General features: G+C 45.6%; 1 protein-coding gene and 1 pseudogene across 2 annotated transcripts in view; both read left to right on the top strand.

The window, feature by feature from the left end:
- SPIDR (scaffold protein involved in DNA repair) overlaps positions 1 to 21,727 on the top strand; it is a 229,963-nt gene that overhangs the window by 165,725 nt on the left and 42,511 nt on the right. For both annotated transcript variants that reach the window (XM_036829918.1, XM_036829919.1), the window contains one exon: positions 21,425 to 21,565. In XM_036829918.1, the coding sequence (XP_036685813.1) occupies positions 21,425 to 21,565 (141 nt within the window). The remainder of the gene's footprint in view (positions 1 to 21,424; positions 21,566 to 21,727) is intronic.
- Positions 19,984 to 20,084, top strand: LOC118883899 (annotated as a pseudogene).

The raw sequence follows: 21,727 nt of genomic DNA, 5'->3' as shown, positions 1-21,727 counted from the left end.
CCACTGAAGTCTTGAACCCCTCAAAGTCATCCATGAGGGTCAGAATCCACTTCTTCCAGACTCCTGTTACTGTGGATGTTTTGACCTCTTCCCATTGAATGAATCACAGATATTCTTAATGGCATCTAGAATGGAGAATCCTTTTCAGAAGGTTTGCAGGTGACTTTGCCCAGATCCATCAGAGGAATCCCTGTCAATAGCAGCTATAGCCTTGCAAAATGAACTTCTTAAATAATAAGACTAGAAAGTTGAAATTATTCCTTGATCCATGGGCTGCAGAGTGGATGTTGTGTTAGCAGGCATGAAAACAACATTCATTCCATTGTACAACATCTTCACCAGAGCTCTTGGGTGACCAGGTGCATTGTCAATGAATGTTAATATTTTGAGAGGAACCATTTTTTCTGAGGAGTAGGTCTCAACAGTGGGCTTAAAATATTCAGTAAACTATGTTGTAAACAGATGTGCTATCATCCAGACTTTTTTTTGTTTATAGAGCACAGGCAGAGTAGATTTAGCATAATTCTTAAGCGCCTTAGAATTTTCAGAATGGTCGATGTGCATTGGCTCAACTTCAAGTCACCAGCTGTTTTAGCCCGTAACCAGACAGTCAGTCTGTCCTTTGTAGCTTGGAAGCCAGGCATTGACTTCTCCTCTTTAGCTATGAAAGTCCTAGATGGCATCTTCTTCTAGTACAAGGCTGTTTCATCTGCATTGAAAATCTGTTGTTCATTGTAGCCACCATCATGAATTATCTTTGCTAGATCATCTGGATGACCTGGTGCAGCTTCTACATCAGCACTCACTGCTTGACCTTGCACTTTTATGTCATGGAGATGACTTCTCTCCTTAAGCTTCATGAACCAACCTCTGCTAGCTTTAAACTTTTCTTCTGCACCTTCCTCACCTGTATCAGCCTTCATAGAATTGAGGAGAGTTAAATCAGCAATAAGTCTGTTTCACTTTATTACCATTTGTGTGTTCACTGAAGTAGCACTTTTAATTTCCTTCAAGAACTTTTCCTTTGCATTCACAGCTTGGCTCTTTGGCTCAAGGGGCCTAGCTTTTGGCCTGTCTTGGCTTTCGACATGCCTTCCTCACTAAGTGTGATCATTTCTAGCTTTTGACTTGAAGTAAGAGATGTGCAACTCTTCCTTTCACTTGAACACTTAGAGGACATTGTAGGGTTATTAACTGGCCTAGTTTCCATATTGTTGTATCTCAGGGAAAAGAGAGGCATAAGGAAGGTAGGGAGACCGGGGGAATGACCGTTGGTGGAGCAGAGTCGGAACACACAACACTTGTTGATTAATTTTCCGTCTCATGTGGGTGCAGTTCGTGGTACCCCAAAACAATTACGATAGTAACATCAATGACGACTGATCACAGATCACCATAGAATAATACAATAGTAAATGAAAAGTGTGAAATATTACGAGAATTACCAAAAAGTGACACAGAGACACAAAGTGAGCAAATGCTGTTGGAAAGATGGCAGTGACAGATTTGCTTGACACTGGGTTGCCACAGACCTTCAATTTATTTTAAAAAATGCAATATCTGCGAAGCACAATAAAGTAAAGCTCTCAATAAAACGAGGTCTCCCTGTAGAGGAGAACAACAAAGCCCCACAGTCCTAAAATTTCATTTTAGAATGCCGTTGCTATGGAATGCAGGGTGGGCAAAAAAAAATTTATCTTTTAACTTAATGTTCTGTCTTTTTAAAAGAATTCAGAGTCCCCAAATTTCTGGATACATTACTTGATAAGTATTAAAACTATAAAAATTTGGGACTTCCCTGGCTGTCCAGTGGTTAAGAATCCGCCTTCCAATGCAGGGGACACGGGTTCGATCCCTGGTCGGGGAACTAAGATCCCACATGCTGCAGGGCAGCTAAGCCTGCGTGCCGCAACTACTGAGCCCATGTGCTCTGGAGCCTGGGTGCCACAACTAAAGAGAAGCCCATGCGCTGCAACGAAGAGCCCGCATGCTGCAACAAAGATCCTGCGTGCCGCAACTAAGACCCAATGCAGCCAAAAAATTAATAAATTAAATAAATTAAATTTTTGAAAAACTAAAATTTTATGCTATAGACTACAACTGTTGAGCTTTGATGTAAAAGGGGAATTTAATTAGTAGATGCTGATAATGGTGGTATGCATAGTTGAGGTGCACTTCAAAATATTTTTGAAATAAGCAAATCTTAGTGCAGACATATTTCATACATTAAGAAATTAAATAAATAAAATTAATCAATTCCCACTTTTCTCTGTGCTACTTGCTGCTCCGGTGCACAAACTTGTGTTATTTCTGAATGTTTTTTTAGTCCTGTGACGTCATAAAGTTCATCATAGATTCTTTCCTGCTTTATATTTGAAGGAGTATTCAATTCAACAAATTTACTTGTGTGCCTGTTCTAGATGAGACATTTTTAAAGATTTAATGCTCAATGGCAGTGGGATTATTAAATAGTTAGCGCTCCAGAGTAATAGTGTTAAGGTTTCATAGCTCTTGAAACTCTAGACTAAAATGTGGCGGCACTAAAGCAGACACAGTGGGTGCCACGTGCGGCTGAGAGCTGCTAGTCAGTGTTTAGCTTCTGGGGGATAGAAACTAACCCTGCAGGGGAGGGACCGCGGAAGTGGGGACTCCCAGCCCTGGGGCTGTCTCAGCGTCTGCCAGCCCAGCACGTGCAGGGCCTGGGTGAGAAGAATGAATTCCCTAAACGGCGTCTAGCTCAGTGGTGAACAGAAATGGGACACCTGCCTGTACTCTGGGGAGATCAAATCCGACACGACCACAGCCTTTGGGGCGTAAGAGCAGTGGCAGGTCTGCGTGGCAGCGTCGGGCTCAGCGTGGCGTTGTGGCCTACTGGCATGTGCGCGCACGGATCAGCTTCCGTGGCCCTGGCTGAGGAGGCCCCTAGGCCTGCCCGGGTGTGGTGAGCGGTGACCGTGGGGAGGGCCCTGTGCCCTGAGCCAGCCCCCTGCTCCACCGCTCTCAGCACCTCCGGCAGGGCAGCGTTGTTGTGTCCTCCGAGACCTCTCCCGAACAGTAACTCTCGTAAAATGTTAATGCTTTTCTCATTTTAAAAACGGTTATTAATAAGAGAGGAAATTCAGTGAAGGTTGAAAAAGCAGTTGTGAATATGTGAGTCTGTTCATGGAAAACTCTAAAAAAAATGTAATTTGGTGGAAGGCAAGATGTACAAATATTCCCAGGCTTTGTAATTTGGGAAATTATAAGGGTCTTGGAATGTATCTTATTCATACATGAGGAATCTGGCATATCGAATCTAGAATACTCTCATTTGTTCTACTTTGTTCTCCTGCAGTGATAATAACTGCCATGGTGTTGGTCTTCTCAGCCTGCATCTAACAGAGAGATAGCTGTCAAGGTCTATAAAGGCCTTAAAACGTGGATACTGTGTACACAACCCGTGGGGCACTTCTCCTAAACAGAGTGCATTATTAAGTCACATTCAGCCCATATCTACTTACTTGTGATGGAAAATACTAATATGCAGATGATTAATAGATACAATACCCTTTATTTTCTGTTCTGCTTTATGTAGTGTTCTCCATGTTTCTATAAGTGTGATCTTCTGTTTTCGAGAAAGCTGCAACTCCATAGTTGAAATGTATTTAGTATATTATATACAAAAAAAGCATTTGCCATGAAAAAACTTTGAACTGTGTATTCAGAAACATTAATAATGAAGAGTGTTATTTGAAATGGAAAGACTTTCCTTCCTACCCCAAATGGGATAGTCGTTCAGCTCTATGCTGTCATGGCCTGGTGGAGCAATACCTAACACGTCCTTTCGGTTTATGAAAGGTTGGTTTTTTCCATGATATGTTTTATTCAACTGTATAAATTTTGGGGGGTCCTTCATGATAGTGACATGCAGACACTTGTTAATCGCATTGTTTAAACTCGGAGCACAGTGTCCCTGGAGTTCACATTTCTGGAACCTGTGGGCTCCACCCTCAATCTGTCCTGGCTGGTCCTTGGCAGTGACTCCTGATAACACCAACGCTGAGTCATGGCCAAGCCAGTGCCATGGGGTCACCAGGGAGCCAGGACCCTGGGGATTACAGCCTCCACTGCTGGCCTCCCTGGCCACCCGCTGGCAAGAGGGTGAGAGCACAGCCAAGCACAGCGTGGATCTGCGCGGAGGCCGAGGTCGCTTCCCTCCTCTTTGGAGTTAAGGGCTCACAGTTGTTTGCTGTCCTTGTGGGAAGTGACACCGTGCTGTGTACGGAGGAACCTGGGTGGGGCGTCAAGGTTACCTGGAGTGACTAGGACACGGGAGGCCTAGGCGAGAGCCCTTGGAGGAGGGGCCTGAATGAAGAGGCGGAGCCGGCCTGAAAAGCTTCCTGTGCCCCAGGAAGCAGAAAGGGAGCTGGCCTGGCATGGCTGGGCTCTGCGGCCCCAGGGCCCTGACGGCGGAGCCGCCCTGAGGAGGCAGGGGGCTTCCGGGTTCGGGCATGGGGTGGGTGGGCCTGATCTGTGCTTAGAGGAGAGCGCTTTGGCTGCCCCCGGTCACAGGGGATGTGGCAGAGCAGGAACCCGAGGAGGGTTACAAGGCCATTTCAGGAATCCAGACAGGGGAGGGTGTGGTCTGGGCAAGTGTGCTGGTGAGGAAGTGGTGAAAAGTAGAGAGATTCAGGATCTGTTTTAAAGGTGCCGATAGCTGGATGTGCGATGATGGACGGGAGGGGAGTCAGGGACGATGGTGGGGCTGCTGGTTTGACGGCAGCTCGGTTACTGAGGCGGGTGACCCGGCGCTGGGTGGCGCTGGGTGGAAGTCGAGAGTTCCAGTGTGTCCTTGAGATCAAGGTGCCCGTGAAACACTGGCCTGGACAAACCCAACTGGATATGAGCTCGCAGTGGAGGAGAGGTGAGGACATGAGAGCCAGGCCCTGTGCCCAGAAGGGAGCTGTCTCCTTTATTCTTCACAAAAACACCATATGATAGGTAACAGCTAGCTGTTAGAAGCAGATATTAATGAAAGGCACTTTCTAAAGGTAAAGGGGTTTTCGGGGACTTCCCTGGCAGTCCAGCAGTTAAGGCTCTGTGCTTCCACTGCAGAGGGCACGGGTTCGATCCCTGGTTGGGGAACTAAGATCCCGCCTGATGCGCGGTGCAGCAAAAAAAAAAAAAAAAAAAAATTATAGGGGTTTTCCCCTTTAATGTAACAGATAGACCAATGAAACAGAAGAGAAAATCCCAAATATATACGGGAATTTCATAAATAATATACATATCTCAAAGCAGTGGGGAGAGGTGAACCACACAGTAAATGGCGTAAGGACAATAGATAAGTCATCTGGGGAAAAAAACTGGGCCGGTTTCTTTCAACCCGCACTAGGATAAATTATAAATGGAGCAAAGATTTTAAACATAAAAATTAAAACTGTAATAGTTCAAAAGAAATCGCAGGAAAATTATCTTCAAGTGGAAGTTTTCTAACTGTGACTTAACATCCAAAGGTCCCAAAAGAAAATAGTAATAAATCCTATTAAACCTGCATGGTAAAGTCAAAAGTTAAATGGCAAACTGGGAACATGCCTTTGTAATCTGTAATACAGAGCGTCAGTCTCTCTGATAAACAAAGTGTGCACAGAAGTTAATAGAGAAAAAGCCTCCAACCCAAGAAACAAAAGGATATGAACACACAGTTCATAGCAAACAAGAAGCAGATGAAAATATGTTGTGTCTCATGATTAAAGAAATGCAGATTAACACTTTTATCAAATTTGCAGAAATCCAAAATTTGAGTGACGTCTGTTTGGTGAGGCTGAGGGGAAATGTGCCTTTGCTCTGAATGGTGGAGGGAGAATCAGTTGTCGCTGCACGGGGTGGAGAGGCCGTGGGGAGCGTGTGTGTGAGTGCACGTGGTGTGCCTGAGCAAAAGCGTGGGTTTTAAGCATGTTATGTCTTTAGCCCAGCATTCCCTCTCCTTGGAATATGTCCTACAGGTACACCTGCGCACGTATGGAGTACAGGGTTATTCTCTGCCCTGTTGTCTATGATAGCAGACGCGGAAATAGCCTAAATGGTCAGCACTAGAGGGTTAAAATTAAATCACATACAGTGGGGTACTTACTGCATAGCTGTCTATCTGTGCTGCTATAAAAAAAAGAATCAGGAAGCACTGGGGTCTGATACACATCTACGACATTTTGGTTAAATACAAAGAGTAAGGAGCAGGGCGGTGTTTAAAATGTGCTGTGTTCCTTGGAGATATATATATATAGAGAGAGAGAGAGAGAGAGAGAGAGAGGGAAACTCTGAAAGGACACGTAAAAAACAACAGTTCATTATCTGTGAACTAGGGGGACGGAGGACAAGAATGGGGAGGAAAACTGTCACATAGCTCTGTATACTTTTAAATTTTTAATTATAAGGAAAATAATAGGACTTTTTATACACAGTTATTGCTCCTGGAATTTCTAAACATTACAACTGTTTTGGAAAGCAGTACATAACATATAGCAATGAAGATATATTCTTTGACCCAATAATTCTTAGAAATTTAATTCATGAGAAACACAAAACAATCACAAATGCACACATTATTCTTCATAGTAGCAATGCCTATAATAATGGAAAAATAGAAGCAACCTCAATATTCAGTATGCGGAGGATTATTTAATTATGACATATTCCATGATATAATATCGAGCCGCTGCATAACATAACGTAGAAGGCCACGTGGAAACATTCGTTCAAGTATTTTCGTGCCTCCTCTGTCACATGCCGTTCTGGGTGTTAGGGACACAACAATACGTAAGACCAAAAAAGAGGAAGTCTGTGCACCAGTGGAACTTACATTAGATTGGAGAAGACTGGCAGCAAACAGATACAATATAAGAAAGTAATAGTGGTTCTGACTTGAAGTAAACCTGGGAAAGGGATAGTGAAGATCGAGCGGTTGCTACTTTTACATAAGAATTGAGGAGAGCCTCGCTGAGAAGATAATATTTGAGTGAAAATCCCAAAGGAGGTGAGAGAACAAGCCATGAGGTGTTTGGGGAGAGTGTCCCAGGCAGAGGGGTGCGCATGCAAGGCTGTGAGGCAGATGAGGCTGTGTGTTTGCCAGACGGGGGAGGCCAGCGCATGAAGGGCTGGGCGGGCGGATCCGGCAAGGGTCTGGTCACAAGAAGGTCTGGAGAGCTATGGCATGGCCTTTGATTCTTTTTTTCTTTTTTTTTAATGTTTTTTTAATATATATAAGGTTGTTTTTATTTTTTATTTTTTTTTAATATTTAGTTTGGCTGCGCTGGGTCTTAGTTGCAGCACACGGGATCTTCGTAGCGGCATGTTTAGTTGCGGCGTGCAGACTCTCACTTGCAGCATGTGGACTCTTAGCTATGGCATGCATGTGGAATCTAGTTCCTCAGGGATTGAGCCCGGGCCCCCTGTATTGGGAGTATGGAGTCTTGCCCCCTGGACCACCAGGGAAGTCCCGGCAGGACCTTTGATTCTATTCTATGTGCAACTCAAAGCCTCTGGAAGGTTTTGTCGGAAGAGGAAGTACCTGTAAATGCCATGTGAGAAGCAAGGGGAGCTGTGGATAAAGAGATGGTGTGTCCTGATCAGTCAAGACGTAGAAGGGGCAGGACTGTGTGAAGGATAGGATGTGGAGAGTGGAGGAAAGGGAGGAATCTTAGAAGGATTCGGTGGTTTGGGCCCCAAAATAATTGGTGGTACCATGAAAGGAGATAGGAAATTGAAGAGGCTAACAGACTTGGAGAGAGCAAGGAAAATGGTGGGTTTTGTTGTAGACGTGTTGAGTTTGAGGTACCGTGAGTTACAGATGTACAAAGAGAGAGCTAAAATGCACTCTGTGATGTGTAGACTCACAGTTTCCATGATGGATACATGGATGAATAAACAGGTGAACGCGTGCTAACGTGTGAGAGGGTGTGCATGTACCCTCCCCGGCTCTGTCTTCTGCGAGGTCCTGGGACAGTGACACTCCAGTAGTAATGAGCACGTTTAGCACCCAGATATTAGCTTTTAAATATCTGAAAGAAACCAGGGCTCCTTGGTGAAATGGCTGATTCCAGGTTGGGATGGGAGAAAATATGAGATGCGCCTTGAACATTTTGTTATGTCAGAAAGAAGGAACGTTCTCAAACAGTGATGGGGACGTAGCAAAAGACACAGGAGCCAGCTTGAAAAAAGGCCACCACCAGCCAAATCTGGGACAATTTGAGCATCGAAATGATAGTTATGGATTAGAACCCATTGTATGAGAATTTGTGAGTTATTTAAAAAATGAATGAATTGAAAATTTGACAAGGAATAGGATATTTACATGGTTTGAAAGTATCTCCCACACAATGTTTTTTTAATTTCAAAAGGAAAAAGTAACTTACGGTTGAGAAGCCTGACAGGCATTGCCTCAGTTAAGTAATAAAACGGAACATCGTCACTAATGGGACCTACTGAAATAGCATGCCAACTGCTTAGACGAACACAGCACCACTTCTCCGTTATCCTTACCAGTAATACATGAGCTGGATCTCATTATGAGAAAATATCAGAGAAACCCCAAGTGAGAGTTTGTATACCACAAAATTACTGGCCTGTGTCCTTGGAGAATGTCAAGGTCATGAAAGTCAAGGAAGCCAAGGAGCCTTCTGGATCGCAGAGGATTAGAGAGGATGGCAGCTAAATGCAGCACGCAGTTCTGAGTTGTCTTCTGCTGCAAAGGGTGCAATGGACACAAACGAGTGAAGCACAAACGGGTCTGAGAGCTAGGAGGAGGGTAGACAGTGTTCATTTCCTCCCCTTTGTGGCCGTGTAGTGGTTATTTATGTAGGAGAATTACATACATAAATAACCTATTTATTTATCACATACACAAATAACCTACATAAATAGGTTATTTATGTAGGAGAAAGTCCTTGTTTGTAGGATTGACCCTCATTTGAGAGTGAGTTGGGGGATAAGTGAGAGAAACAAGACAACAGTCTGCCCAGGGCTGCTGAATTGATTTGGCACATTTTGAGTAAAAACTTTCTTGGCTAAGATCCCTCCTTCCCTTCATTTATCTTGTTCTAATTTAGAACTTCACTAAGACACTGATGATTCAGAGAGAAAAAATGCTTTGTACTGTATTTAGAACTTTTAGTAAATTTGAGATTGTGAGGCCTGTACTTTCTCGAAGACGACAGGAAAGTGGGCTGCGGAGCACCAGCTGGGAGGGGACCATGCCGCGCTTTCAGGGCGCTCGTCTGCTAGCCCACGCGCGAGAGCTGGTGTGTGGAGACGGCACAGTCGTATGAGGGACGCTCCTGAGGGTGGGCCTGGGCCGTGCGTGCCCTGGCGCCCCGCCAGGGGGGACGCTGAGGCTGGGAGGAGAGTCAGGTGCGGCACACAGTCCTGCCACGAGGTAGATTCATACCTGAGGACCTTCCTTCTCTCTGAAATGAAGTTGTCTTCTGAAAGTGATCCCTTGTCTGCTCTCTCGAGTACGGTAAACTGAATGTGGTTTAGTCTTTGAAATTGAAATTATGTCATTATCAAATATCCTAAAACAATTTACTGCTGCTCAGTCATGGATGTTGTGTTCTTAGGACTGAGAACTTAACAAAATCAACATTGATCTTTGAAAAAGAAGAAAGCCTTTCATGGATGCCTTTTGCCGAGGTAGTTTGTGTTTTATTTGGTAAGGTCAGAGCAGGTAGAACATGTACCTCTGCTTCATAAACACAGATGATTTACAAGCTGCTGCATTAGACGGGACTGGTTTCTAGGCCAGTTAGTCAGCTTCTAGTGTGAAACCCTGACTCAGAAGCCCATCATCTAAGAATGAGTAATGCTGTTGCTGCTGCGTCATGAGGCCCGATGCAGGTTGATTGACTCTCAGCTGGCTCCCTCACTTGAACCACAGAACCCTGAGGATATTCCAGACTCTTCTCTTTCCTCCCAAGTCTGCACGTAACTAGTGCCACCTAGATGCACAGGAGGGTCGGATCTGTTGCATACGGTGCAGCCTTAGAGTGCCAGCGCTTCATCCCCCACAGAGGGCCCTGGTTGAGAAAGGCTGTGATCACTCTTGGTTGGTCAACATGCCACGTGGCGATCCAGGGAAAGCCATAGGATGCGTGACGCACCTCGGCACTCCCAAACGACGTGCCCCACCTGGGCGCCTTCTTCCTTACTGTGCGCTCCGTCACAGACCCTGGGCTGTGCAGGTGCAGTGGTGGATGGCCGTGGAAAAGTGGGAACACCAAATGACCCTCGTTTGAGAGTGATTAGGGGATAAATGAGAGAAAACAAGGCCACAGTCTCCCCAGGGCTGCTCAGTTGATTTGGCACATTTTGAGTAAAAACTTTCTTAGCTAAGATCCCTTTTTCCCTTCGTTTATCTTGTTCTAATTTAGAACTTGACCAGGGCACTGAAACTCCTATCCTTTGTAGCAAGGTAAAGATCTCACCTTGTAAATTACCTGTATAAAGCATTTTAATACTGATTCTTGTCCATAAGAGTAGGAACTACTTCTTATACCTTTTGTTCCTATGAAGCCTGAATAAATGCCTGTCAATTAATTCAACGTGGTGCACCAAGCACATATTGATCATCTATAATGCACAGCTAAGGGCTGCGATGGGTACATAGGGAATAAAAAGTATGATCCCATCCTCAAGAAACTTCCAGTCAAAAAGGAGAGAGAAAAGATCTACTCAAGTTTTTATAAGATAGAGTAGAATGTGATAGGAACTAAAATAAAGGCAAAACATAAACCATTTTGCATACAAAGAAAAAGGAAGAAGTGTTTACACTATGGAATGAGAAAAATCGTGAAAGAAATGGAATTTGAGTTTGACTTTGAAAAATGAGCGTCCTTAGACAAGTGGGGTGGTAGGAACATCAGCTTCGTTTAGAGGAAGTAATGGGAGCCAGGTCTCAGGTGGGGCTGAGGCTGCAGGAGCTTGATCTTGGACTCACACATGCGTGCATCTGGAGACACGCAGGAGTCACTGGGGTGCCTGGAAGGCCCGTGACTAGTTCAGTGACATGACCAACTCTGTCCCTTAAGAAAGATCACTTTAGCAGCAACCTGCAGGAGTGGCTAGAGGGAAGAATGAGGTTAAGCGATCAGTTGGGAAACACCTGTCTAATCCATGTAATAAGCAGAACAAGATAGCAAAACAGGAATGAGAAGGACGGATGATGTTAAAAAGATAAATATGGAGCAAATGGGTTGGCTGCAGCAACTGGATGTGAAAAAAGGAAATAAAGATCACTCTCAAGTTTTGGAAGAGAGTGACCAGGAGAATGGTGGGGCCCTGTTACACAAAGAGGGAACACGCAGGAAGAGCCACGGGTTTGGACCAGAAGACACAGAGCTTTAGGAGTCCTCTGCAGGACTGATGGTAAAGTAATAGAACTAGATTAGAGGAGGTTCTGGCCAGTTACCCTTGCTCAGTATTCACTGGACCTAAATAAATAAAGCAGCAACTTTAGTCTGTATATCCTGGGAAGAATAGATGCATTTACACAACTCTTTGCTAATGATAGACCAAAACTCTGATTAAATCCTCTCCTTTGGTGAGTTCAGGCTCTTCCTTTCTTTTTAAGACCTACACTCATATACTTCATTATTTTTTTAGATATCACTGGCATGATGTATATGTTCTTTTAAAATTTATAATACCTTATATTTATGGTCAGCTGATTTTTGACAAGGGAGACAGACATTTCAACTGGGAAAGAATAATAATTCCAACAGATAGCACTGAGACAACTGGATATTCCCATTCAAAAGAGTTAAGTTGACCGCTGCCTCACACCATACACGAGAATTAATTCAAAATAGATCATAGGCCTAAACCTAAGAACTAAAACTATAAAACTCAAAAGAAAACATAGGAATATCTTCTTAAACATATATATTAGGTAATTGTTTCTTACCTATGGCACCAAAAGCACATATAACAAAAGAAAAATCCATAAATGGGGCTTCATCAAAATAAAAGCTTCTGTGCTTCAAAGGACATTGTCAAGAAAGTAATAGACGAGCCAGAGAACAGGAGAAACTTTTTGCAAATCACATATCTGATAGGGGACTTGTATCCAGAATATATAAAAACTAATACAACTCAATATAAAAAGATAACCCAAATAAAAAAATAGAGGATTTGGGCTTCCCTGGTGGCGCAGTGGTTGAGAGTCTGCCTGCCAATGCAGGGGACACAGGTTCGAGCCCTGGTCTGGGAAGATCCCACATGCCACGAAGCAGCTGGGCCCGTGAGCCGCAATTGCTGAGCCTGCGTGTCTGTAGCCTGTGCTCCGCAACAAGAGAGGCCGCGACAGTGAGAGGCCCGTGCACCGCGATGAAGAGTGGCCCCCGCTTGCCACAACTAGAGAAAGCCCTCGCACAGAAATGAAGACCTAACACAGCCATAAATAAATAAATTAATTAATTTTTTAAAAAATTTAAAAAAAAATAGAGGATTTGAATAGACACTTCTCCAAAGAAGATGGCCACGAATCACTTGGTAATCAACATCATTAGCCATCTGGGAAATGCAAATCAAAACCACAGCGGCTATCACTTCACACCACTAGGATGGCTGTAATAAAAAAGACAGACAATAATAAGTGTCGACAAGGATTTGGAGAAATTGGAGCCCCTCATACTGGCTGGTAAAATGGTACAGACACTTTGGAAAACAGCCTGGCAGTTCCTCGAAAAGCTAAACATAGCATTACCACATGATCCAGCAATTCTACTCCTAGGTGTAAACCCAAGAAAACTGAAAACATATATCTACATAACTTCTGCACTGACATTCATAGCAGTATTATTCATAAATGCAAAAACGTGGAAACAACCCAAATGTTCATCACCTGGTAGATGGATAAACAAAATGTGACATATCCATACAATGGAATATTATTCAGCAACAAGCAGGAATGCAGTACTGGCACCTGCTACAACTTGGATGCAACTTGAAAATGTTATGCTGAGTAAAAGAAGCCAGTCTCAAAAGGCCACAACGTGCATGATTCCACTTATGTGAAATATTCAGAACAGGCAAATCCGTAGAGACAGAAAGTAGATCGGTGTGTTGCCAGGTACTTGGGGGAGAGGAGAACAGGGAGGCTGCATAAGAGGTTGGGGTTTCCTTTTAGGGAAATATTCTGGGACTAGATAGTGCTGGTGGTTGCAGAACATGTGCGTGTACTTAATGCCACCGAATTATACACTTTAAAATGGTGAAATTGGAAATTTTCTGTGTATTTTGCCACAGTATTTTTATTTGGATGAATTTTATGGTATGTAAATTAGATCTCAATTAAGCTGTTATAAAAATAAAAGGCATAGTAGCTTGATTATTACCAGGGAACTATGCTGAGGGAAAAAATTCAAACCCAAAGAGCATATACTAGATGATTCCATTTTTATAACATTTCAAAAGTGGCCAAATTTAGAAATGGAATACAGATTAGTGGCTTCTAGATGCTGGGGATGGAGGGTAGGGAGACAGAGGGAGGTGCGTGATAAAAGGCAGCCTGAGGGGTCCTTGTGGTGGTGGATACAGGATCCTCCACAGGTGATAAAACTTCATAGCACCACATACACACATACAAGCACCAGTGGGGTGGGTAAGACCTGAACCAGGTGGTGCCTTGCAGCTGTGAGGTGTCTGGTGTGATGTCTTACTGTGTCGATCAGGGCACAGTGTGCCACTGGGGGAAAGGGGCAGAGTGTGTGAGGGTCTCACACCTGTATGTGAATCTACACTTCCCTCCGTCGAAATTTCAATTAACAAAAATGTGTAAGAGTAGCTATGTATCTTTGAAAACTTGTTCTGGAGGCAAACTTGTATGAATGTATAAAATGTCCTCTTCTGACTTGTCTCGGCCCAGTCAAGTCTTATCTCCAGGAGTGGTAACCACAGTCTGAGTGCAGGACACAACAGTTATGTCCACATTATTTGTGTCCTCCTTAAAAGACCACGCTTGCAGCAGGGTTTGTTGTTTGGTTAATTTCAGCAATGCAGTATTTTCCAAAAATAAAGAGGAAGTGTAAGTGTGGAAAAGGCCTTTCTCAGGCTTCTTGCCATCCTTTAGTTAAGTTCGTTTTAGCAAAGAACGACTGTTATTCCTTCTTGTTCACTGGTATTAGAAAGTTTCCGTGTCACACTTGTATTTTAGCGAAGAGAAAATATGATTTTTTAAATGAATAAAAACCACATTTCTGTGCAGTAGAGATCATCCTGCTAACATCTCATGTTAAAAAGATAAACAGCAGGATTAGCTGTTTACTTTAGGAGCGCGGTCTGCTTGTTTTTCAGGAGGACACAGTGTCCTGCTGTATCTGGTTTCCCGTCTGCACGCGGCTTGGAGCTGGGAAAGGCCCTGCCCCCTCCACGCTCCCTGCTCTTCTTCGTCTCCTCCCCTTCGGGGTCAGGTCCAGACTCCCCTCCCAGCCTCTCTTCCCCTTTCTCTCTCTCCTGCTGCTTTTTCTCACTTCATCCTCTAATTTCTTCTGTTTCTTCCTTAGATTAGGGCTTAGTAAGGGCCTATAACATGGAGAGAAAGATCCTTGTTGATCATCAGAGGCTGCTTCAGTTGACACTGACCTAGAATAAAACAGCCAGGCCTGACTCCGATTCCGGGAATTCTTGGTGGACTGCTCAGAACTGCTTCCATGACTCGTGTAAACATCCCACATGTCACTTCGTCTGCTTCTCTCTTGGAACACAAGCGTTCACAGACACACACGCACACACATACACATGTTCGCTGCTTCTCTCTTGCTTTTCTTAACTTATGTATCTATGATATTGAGCCAATGAATGAAAGGAGGGAAAGTAAATATTTTTGAAAAGTTGGGGAGGGGCATTTAAAGCTTCAAAGAGGGATTATCTTCTCACTAAAACCCCCTCTGTGAATCAACAGTTTTGTTTTCCTTATTTCTTATGCTTTGTTCTGGTGCTTTCACAGCCTAACAATACATGCATTTTTAGAATTTTTAAGATGTTCTTTCACTAGCCTGATGGGGCGTTCAGCTGGTAAGAGCAAGAAGGAAGCATATTCTTAAAGACAAACATTAACTGCACGGTGGACTTTATCCTTCCATCGTGATGTGGCCGGATGGAACCGTGCACCTCTTATCTGTATTGTTGTATGCTGCTGGGCATGTGCTGTGGAGTGTGGTTTCACTTGGCATCAGTTTAGTCAGTTCTTCCAGCCTTGCCCTCGTGGCTCAGAAACGCACGGAGTCGAGGCGCTGCAGCCGAGGGCTCTGGGGCCACGCGAGGTGTTGGTGATTCTCCATTGCTTTACCCAGAGAGGAGCTTCACTTACCATGAAACTGGGGAGCTGGCTGGTGAGGACGGCACCACGAGGTGGATCACAAGCTGGTGTCAGGAGCGACGACGTCACGTTGGTGACGGTGGGCCCTCTGCTGCTTCGAGCACGTTCCTCTGAGCCCCTTCACGCAGGAGATCAGCCCTTTTACAAAGGTGCACACACCTCCTACGGGCTCGGGAGAGCTGACAAGTGATGTGACGGGAGAAAACCACCTTCTTGTCGGTTAAGTGTGTCTGTAACAGAGTGGATTTGCCTGGTGGGTGAAGGAAACCACGACGCTGAGCGCAGATTAGGTGCAGGCTCTTCGCTAGGTGCCGAGCAGATGAAGTTGCCTGGATTTAGGGTTCCAGAGCCGAAGCTCCCAGCAGCTGGCCACGTCCCCCAGCCACAGAGCCCAGGCAGCCCCTCCCAGACCGCTGCCGCCCAGCACCATGTGCCGAAAACCGTGGAAGTGGGTGCGGGGCTTTATTTGGTGACGGCCAGTGTTTTAGGCGTGGGTGGAACTTTGATCTGAAATAAGTGGTGTTCGCCTGCCAGACTGTTACCGCGAGAGGTTTGAGCGGCAAACTCTATCTCATGGAGCGAAGTGGTTCTGCGGCTCTTACTCTGAACCCCGAACATCCCGCTTCCTCCCTGGAGACGTCCTCTCCATGCTGGTCTAGCGTTTACCTAAGCTGACCGCTTCTGAAGACAGCGTGTCCCTCTCAGGCGAGGCGTGGGATTTCCGGCACCAGCGTTCAGTGTGTGTGGAAAGTCACCTGCAGCCAGAGCCCGAGGCTGCCCGTCACCAGCAGCCCGGGGTGTGGTGTCGCTGGGTGTCCTTGGCATCCTGCCCAGAGAGCGAACGGACGCACCCGGCCTGTTTCCCAGCACCGAGACCCCATCTCGTGAGCGCCGACCCCTGACATGATCTTGAAATGTCGGGTCTCCTCGTCTCCATGTGGCTAGGCTGCAGCTCAGCCAGTATTTCAGGGATTCTCAGGGACAGTGCTCGTGTCGGCTGGGTGTCCTGCCGGGCTCGGCCACACTGCTGCCTCAGGGCGGGGCCCGAGTGCCTCCCGTGCGGCACTGGGACCATCTCGCCTGACTCAGACGAGGTAACGGGCGTGGCGTCCGCAGACGGCCCCCGTGTCGCCGGAGGACTGTCCGCCAGGAGCTGGCTGGTGGGGGAGCGGGGCCGGGCCCAGCCCTCCGTGCCCTGCGGCCAGCCCTGTCCTCCACCGGGTCCGGTGTCGGCCGGCTCCGTCCTTGACCTCCCGGCTCAAGTCGCTTGAGTGGTCTTTGGATTCCCTGGCTCCTCTGCTCTGAAATGAGACCCACGTCTGGGCTGCCCATACCCGAGGCTGCGCTTCATTCTCCACTCCACTCACTCTTTAGAGATCTTAGGCCAGGGTGGACTCTTCCGGTCCCTCGTCCATCCCCCAAGACCGTGTGCTTCAGCCTCTGCCCTGAAATGTTGCCCTCGCGCAGGCTCACCTGCTGACCGAGGCCAGCGGGACGCACGCGTGTGACGGCTGGGGGTCGGCGCGGGGCCCGCAGGATGGCCTGACGGGCTGGTGCCTGACGATGCGTGTCGGCCCGCCCAGTGCTGCCAGAGCCACAGGCTTCGCAGGAAAACAGGAAACGGATTTTATATAAAATCCCTTAATTTTTAATATTTGCTACTAATTTTTTTTAAAAATTTAACACTTTATAAACTAAAGGAAACACATCAGCCAGTGGAACTCAGCCTGTGAGCAGCACTTCGCAGGCCCACCGTGTCCATCGTTAGGGCAGTGAGCTCACACTGGGACTGAGGACACTCTGAAAGTCCTCTGTTCAAGCCAGCCTCCCCCCTGTGCCAGCGGTCGTCTCTCTGAAACGGGGCATCTGATCTGACACCTGTTAGCGCCCCCCGTGACTGCCCTGCAGCAGGAGGCGGGTGCGCTGGCTGTGCTGGGCCCGGGCAGCCCCTCCACCCACACGCGGGGAGCCCCCGGCACAGGCCTTTGCCCACGCCAGAGGCGGCCCTCCAGGGAGATGCCCCTGCCTCCTCCCCGTTCCCCATCCCCGCCCCTTTACAAGTGCCTCGAGTTTTAAATTTTTCATAAACATAACTTTGATTTTAAATCAAGAGCAATGCATGGAAATACCCACATAGGAAATAGTCTTTCCCCTTATTACCACTTTCCCTCTATCTTCTTTTTCTTTCTTTTGTATTATTTTCCAGCCTTTTTTCAACTTCTCAAACATGGAAAAACTCGTTGCCCTCCCAGGTTCTGTGTGTGCTGTGCTCTCTGCTCTAAGTGTGCTTCTTTCAGCCCTGTGCAGGATGGGCTTCTCTTTCTTCAGGACACAGCTTACAGACCACCTCTCGTAGGGAGCCTTCCCTGACCACCTGGCCAGGCCATTCCACCCCAGTGCTTTCTCACAGGCTCTCTGTTATTTCCCTCCTATAATCCCACAGCCTGTGATTGTGTGTTTACCTGTGCCAGGCCTTTCCCTAGGGAGGTTCAGAGGGCACCTGCACAGGCCTGGGCCCGCAGCAGTCCTGCTGTGTTTAGCACATAAATAGACACCCCCAAGGCCAGGGCACTGTTTGGGGTACATTGGCAACCCCATATGTGCCACTGTTACTCAGAATCTTGTGACACTGATTTTGCGGCTCTGCAGCCCTCTAGACCTCGCTACATCAAGCGCTTCTGTGTCTGACCCAGTAATTTTGTATTTGGCTCATTTCTTGTGTTCAAGCAAATCAAGATGTCTTTTAAGGAAAAAAGAACAACTCACACGTAAGTCTACAAACTCAAAGAGTTTCCAAATACTCTCAAAACTTGTAAATAATGGCTAAAGAGCCATTATATTTTCTTACACGGCACATGCTAACTATCCAGAGGATCTTTATTTACACAGTGGATTCTCCCCTTCGCAAACATTTTAACTGGAGAAAGCTATAAAAAACAATCATGTGAAGCCTCTGGAAATTGTCCTAAAGGCATACAGCAAATGGGGAAACATTCCTTCAGTGGAATCAAGAAAATCTGATAAATCTCAGTAAGAACAGTGAGTCTGTGGCCCTTGAGCCCTGACCCACCCACCCCACCCCCCACCAGCCACTACTCCTCTGAGGCTTTACTCCAGGGAGTGCAGTCAAGAAGACAACCCCCTCCCCTCAACTCCCAGTCCAGGGCGCATTTCACTCTAGGAGGGCTGCCCACTAGCATCCCTTGTCCTCAGGCCCCTGTTGCAGAAGCTCAGCCCCAAGTGTGGTGAGCCAAGAATACTGGCCCAGTTGTCCTACCCCAGCTCACCACAGGGTAGATGCACCACGCGGAGAGGCTAGCCTAGAAGACCAGTGCCACCACCACCCCCCAGCACCCGCTCTAGAGCAGAGGTGTCAGTCCGGGCAAAGGGGGCGGTGCCCAGAGGGAGACAGGTTATGGCGAAGAAGAAGAGCTCTGTAGGGCTGCATGAGATGGCGGGAGAATTCCATGCCCAAGAGTGTTGTTGAAACCAATGAGGATCTTGGTGGAGAGTGGTTCAGAGAGTGCTTGTAATTTCCTGACTCTTTATCAACAAGCAAAGGACAGAGCAATGAAAAGTTTAACAGAGAGAATCAGGGAAAAGAGACCGCCAAGAGCCCTCCTGGAATCACAGTCAAACTTGAGAGACAGGAAGGGTGTGCTCTCAGGAGCACTCACGGCCCCCATGGGAGGGTCGGGGTGCGAGTCTCAATTTCCTGCAGGCCTCAGGACCACCTCCAACCACACTAGATGAACAGTTGGCTGCTTTGAACCAGGGGCAACTCTGGGAAGCCAGACTTTAAAATCGCACACAGGTCTGGCCGTGTGACCTGCCCAAGGCCACACCTTCACAGGTGTGATTAGGGAGGGGAAATATCAGCTCTGGCCAAAGGAGAGGAATGAGGGCAAAAACCTGCACTCCTTGAACTATGAGATCAACCTCCAAGAGACACATGTCCAGTGGTAAAGATTAAAAGTCTGACTGGCTAAGGAGGCTCAGGCACAACCTTTCACTAGTAAGTGGCTTCGCTGACCTAGGGACAGCCTCTCGGTAGCCATGTGAAAAGATAAAACAAGAAGACAGTCTGAGCAGGACCATCAGAGACTGCAGCCTGCAGGGAAAAGCTGTTCAGACAGGTCACTGTGCAAGTGAGTAAACTACGTCATCAACCCTTGGCGAGAGGAGTCAGGATCCAGAGTTGCCACAGTTTACTATCCAGCATGCCCAGTTGTCAACCAAAACTTGCATGGTTTGCAGAGAAACAGGGAAGCATGACCCATACGTGAGGGAAAAGCAGGTGATAGAAGCCGCTTCTGAAGGCCCAGATGTTGGACTTAGCAGACAGAGACTTCAGAACAGCCACTATAAATACGTTCAAAGAGCGGAGGGAACCATGTCTCCAGATTACAGTGTGTAGATGACAGAGTCTAATCAAAAGGAGGATATCAGTGAAAAGACACAAACTGGAAAGAACCAAATGGAAATTCTGGAGTTGGAAAGTATAATAACTGATATGAAAAATTCACTAGATAGGCTCAACAGTAGATTTGAGCTGGCAGAAGAAAGAATCCATGGACTTGGATCTAGAATAATGGAGCTAGTGCAGCCCGAAGGAGAGAAAGACAGAATGAAAAGTGCTCACTTTGACAGCACTTACACCAAAATTGGAACATACAGAGAGTAGCATAGCCCCTGTGCACATGACATGCAGATTGGGGACACATTACATATGTGTAAGCCCTTTGTCAAACTTAAAACTCTTCCCCAAGAAAAGAGGATTGTAATTTCAATAGGATGTTAAAACTTAATCTCAAATTGATGACCGCAGAGTATTTTAGCAATTAAAAAATGCTTGTGAAGACTCTTTAATAACTCAGTCTTTATGAAGAATTAAAACATACCATGATTATCTCTGCACTATTATGGAAATCTCACAAATGACGAATAAATATTCTAAGGGGAGAAAAGAATGAAGAACCTCAGAAATGTGGAACACCATTAAGTGCACCAATACACATGTAATGGGAGTGCCAGAAGGGCAGGGGAGTGGGGGAGGATACAGAAAAGATATTTGGAGTAATAGTGGCTGAAAATGGCCCAAATTGGACTGGAAAACTTTACACATCCAAGAAACTCTATGAACTTGTAGTAGGATAAACCTAAAAAGAGACATACCCAAATACATCATAGTCAAAATGTTGAAAACCAAAGATAAAGTCTTGAAAGCAGCAAGTGAAAAGTGACTCCTCGTGTAACAAGGGACTTCTCGTTAGAAACAGTGGAAGACTAGAAGGCAGTGGGACAATATTCAGAATTCTGGAAGAAACAAATAACTTACATCACACTTTCTTTTTGACCTTTAAATCCTGAGGTTAAGTCAGTAGGATTGAACATTAATTTTTCTACTTTAGGCAACTCAGCTCCTCATTTTTGTAAAATCCAAAGGCCACCATTGTTCATCTTCATTTTGAAGTATTCTAACTTTTCACTAGTTTGATCCAGACCTAATTATAAGCCAGAGAACCCTACTTTTTGTGTAAAATTTTCTTTTTCCAGTCAACCATGAGAAATGAGTTTGTACTATATAAATGTCTTATAGCCACAACATATTAAATAATGTCACACATATGGAAATGTTAAGACTAATATCTTTAAGATAGATAGGACATTCTTCTGGGTACCACCTGCTACATATCACTCCTGAACAGACTAAAACCATATGGGTATCAGGCGAGCAGTCAGGGATATTTCCTGGTGTTCTTGGGTATAAAATATCATATTGCAAGAAGAATTGAACATAGTAATAATTGTATGTGATTTCAATATATTTTTTTCTCCATAGATCTGATGAAGTAAATTTTAGAAAAGTTATTGCTAGCAACATTTTGGTGATAATTTTCAAGGAATACCTATTAATATCTTTGAATATTAGTATTTGATAAAACATAATTTGAAATGTTTTAAATGGAAGTAGATTTCTACAGTGGATTTCTAGTGAAGGAGAAGGAAATTCTGGTCTCTGTACTGAATCAAACACTGTCTCCTAAAAGAGCAAATGTGGATCCTTTTTTGTAGAGTCTGCCTTCTCGTGCAAGATGCCCTCGGACTCTTCAGTGAAGTGCGCTCGGAGGGCGCCGTCCTGAAGGACAGGGAGTTGGAGGGCAAGTCCTGCAGGCTGGCGGGAATGAAGGTTCTGCAAAAGGTCACCAGAGGAAGGTGAGGACACCACAGTAGCATCCAGTTTGCTACAGTAACATCTGTAATTTCATCTTTAAAGACAATAAACTAGGATCCTAGAGTCTGCCTCTAAGACAAGGCCAGGAGTTGGGTGGAGCCCATAAAGTACTTATGGGAGAAAAATTATAATTGACAACAAAA

Source organism: Balaenoptera musculus, chromosome 17 (assembly GCF_009873245.2).
Source record: "Balaenoptera musculus isolate JJ_BM4_2016_0621 chromosome 17, mBalMus1.pri.v3, whole genome shotgun sequence".
In the NCBI taxonomy this organism is placed as follows: Eukaryota; Metazoa; Chordata; class Mammalia; order Artiodactyla; family Balaenopteridae; genus Balaenoptera; species Balaenoptera musculus.
Note: the sequence above shows the minus strand (reverse complement) of the source record. Positions and strands in the feature narration are given on the sequence as shown.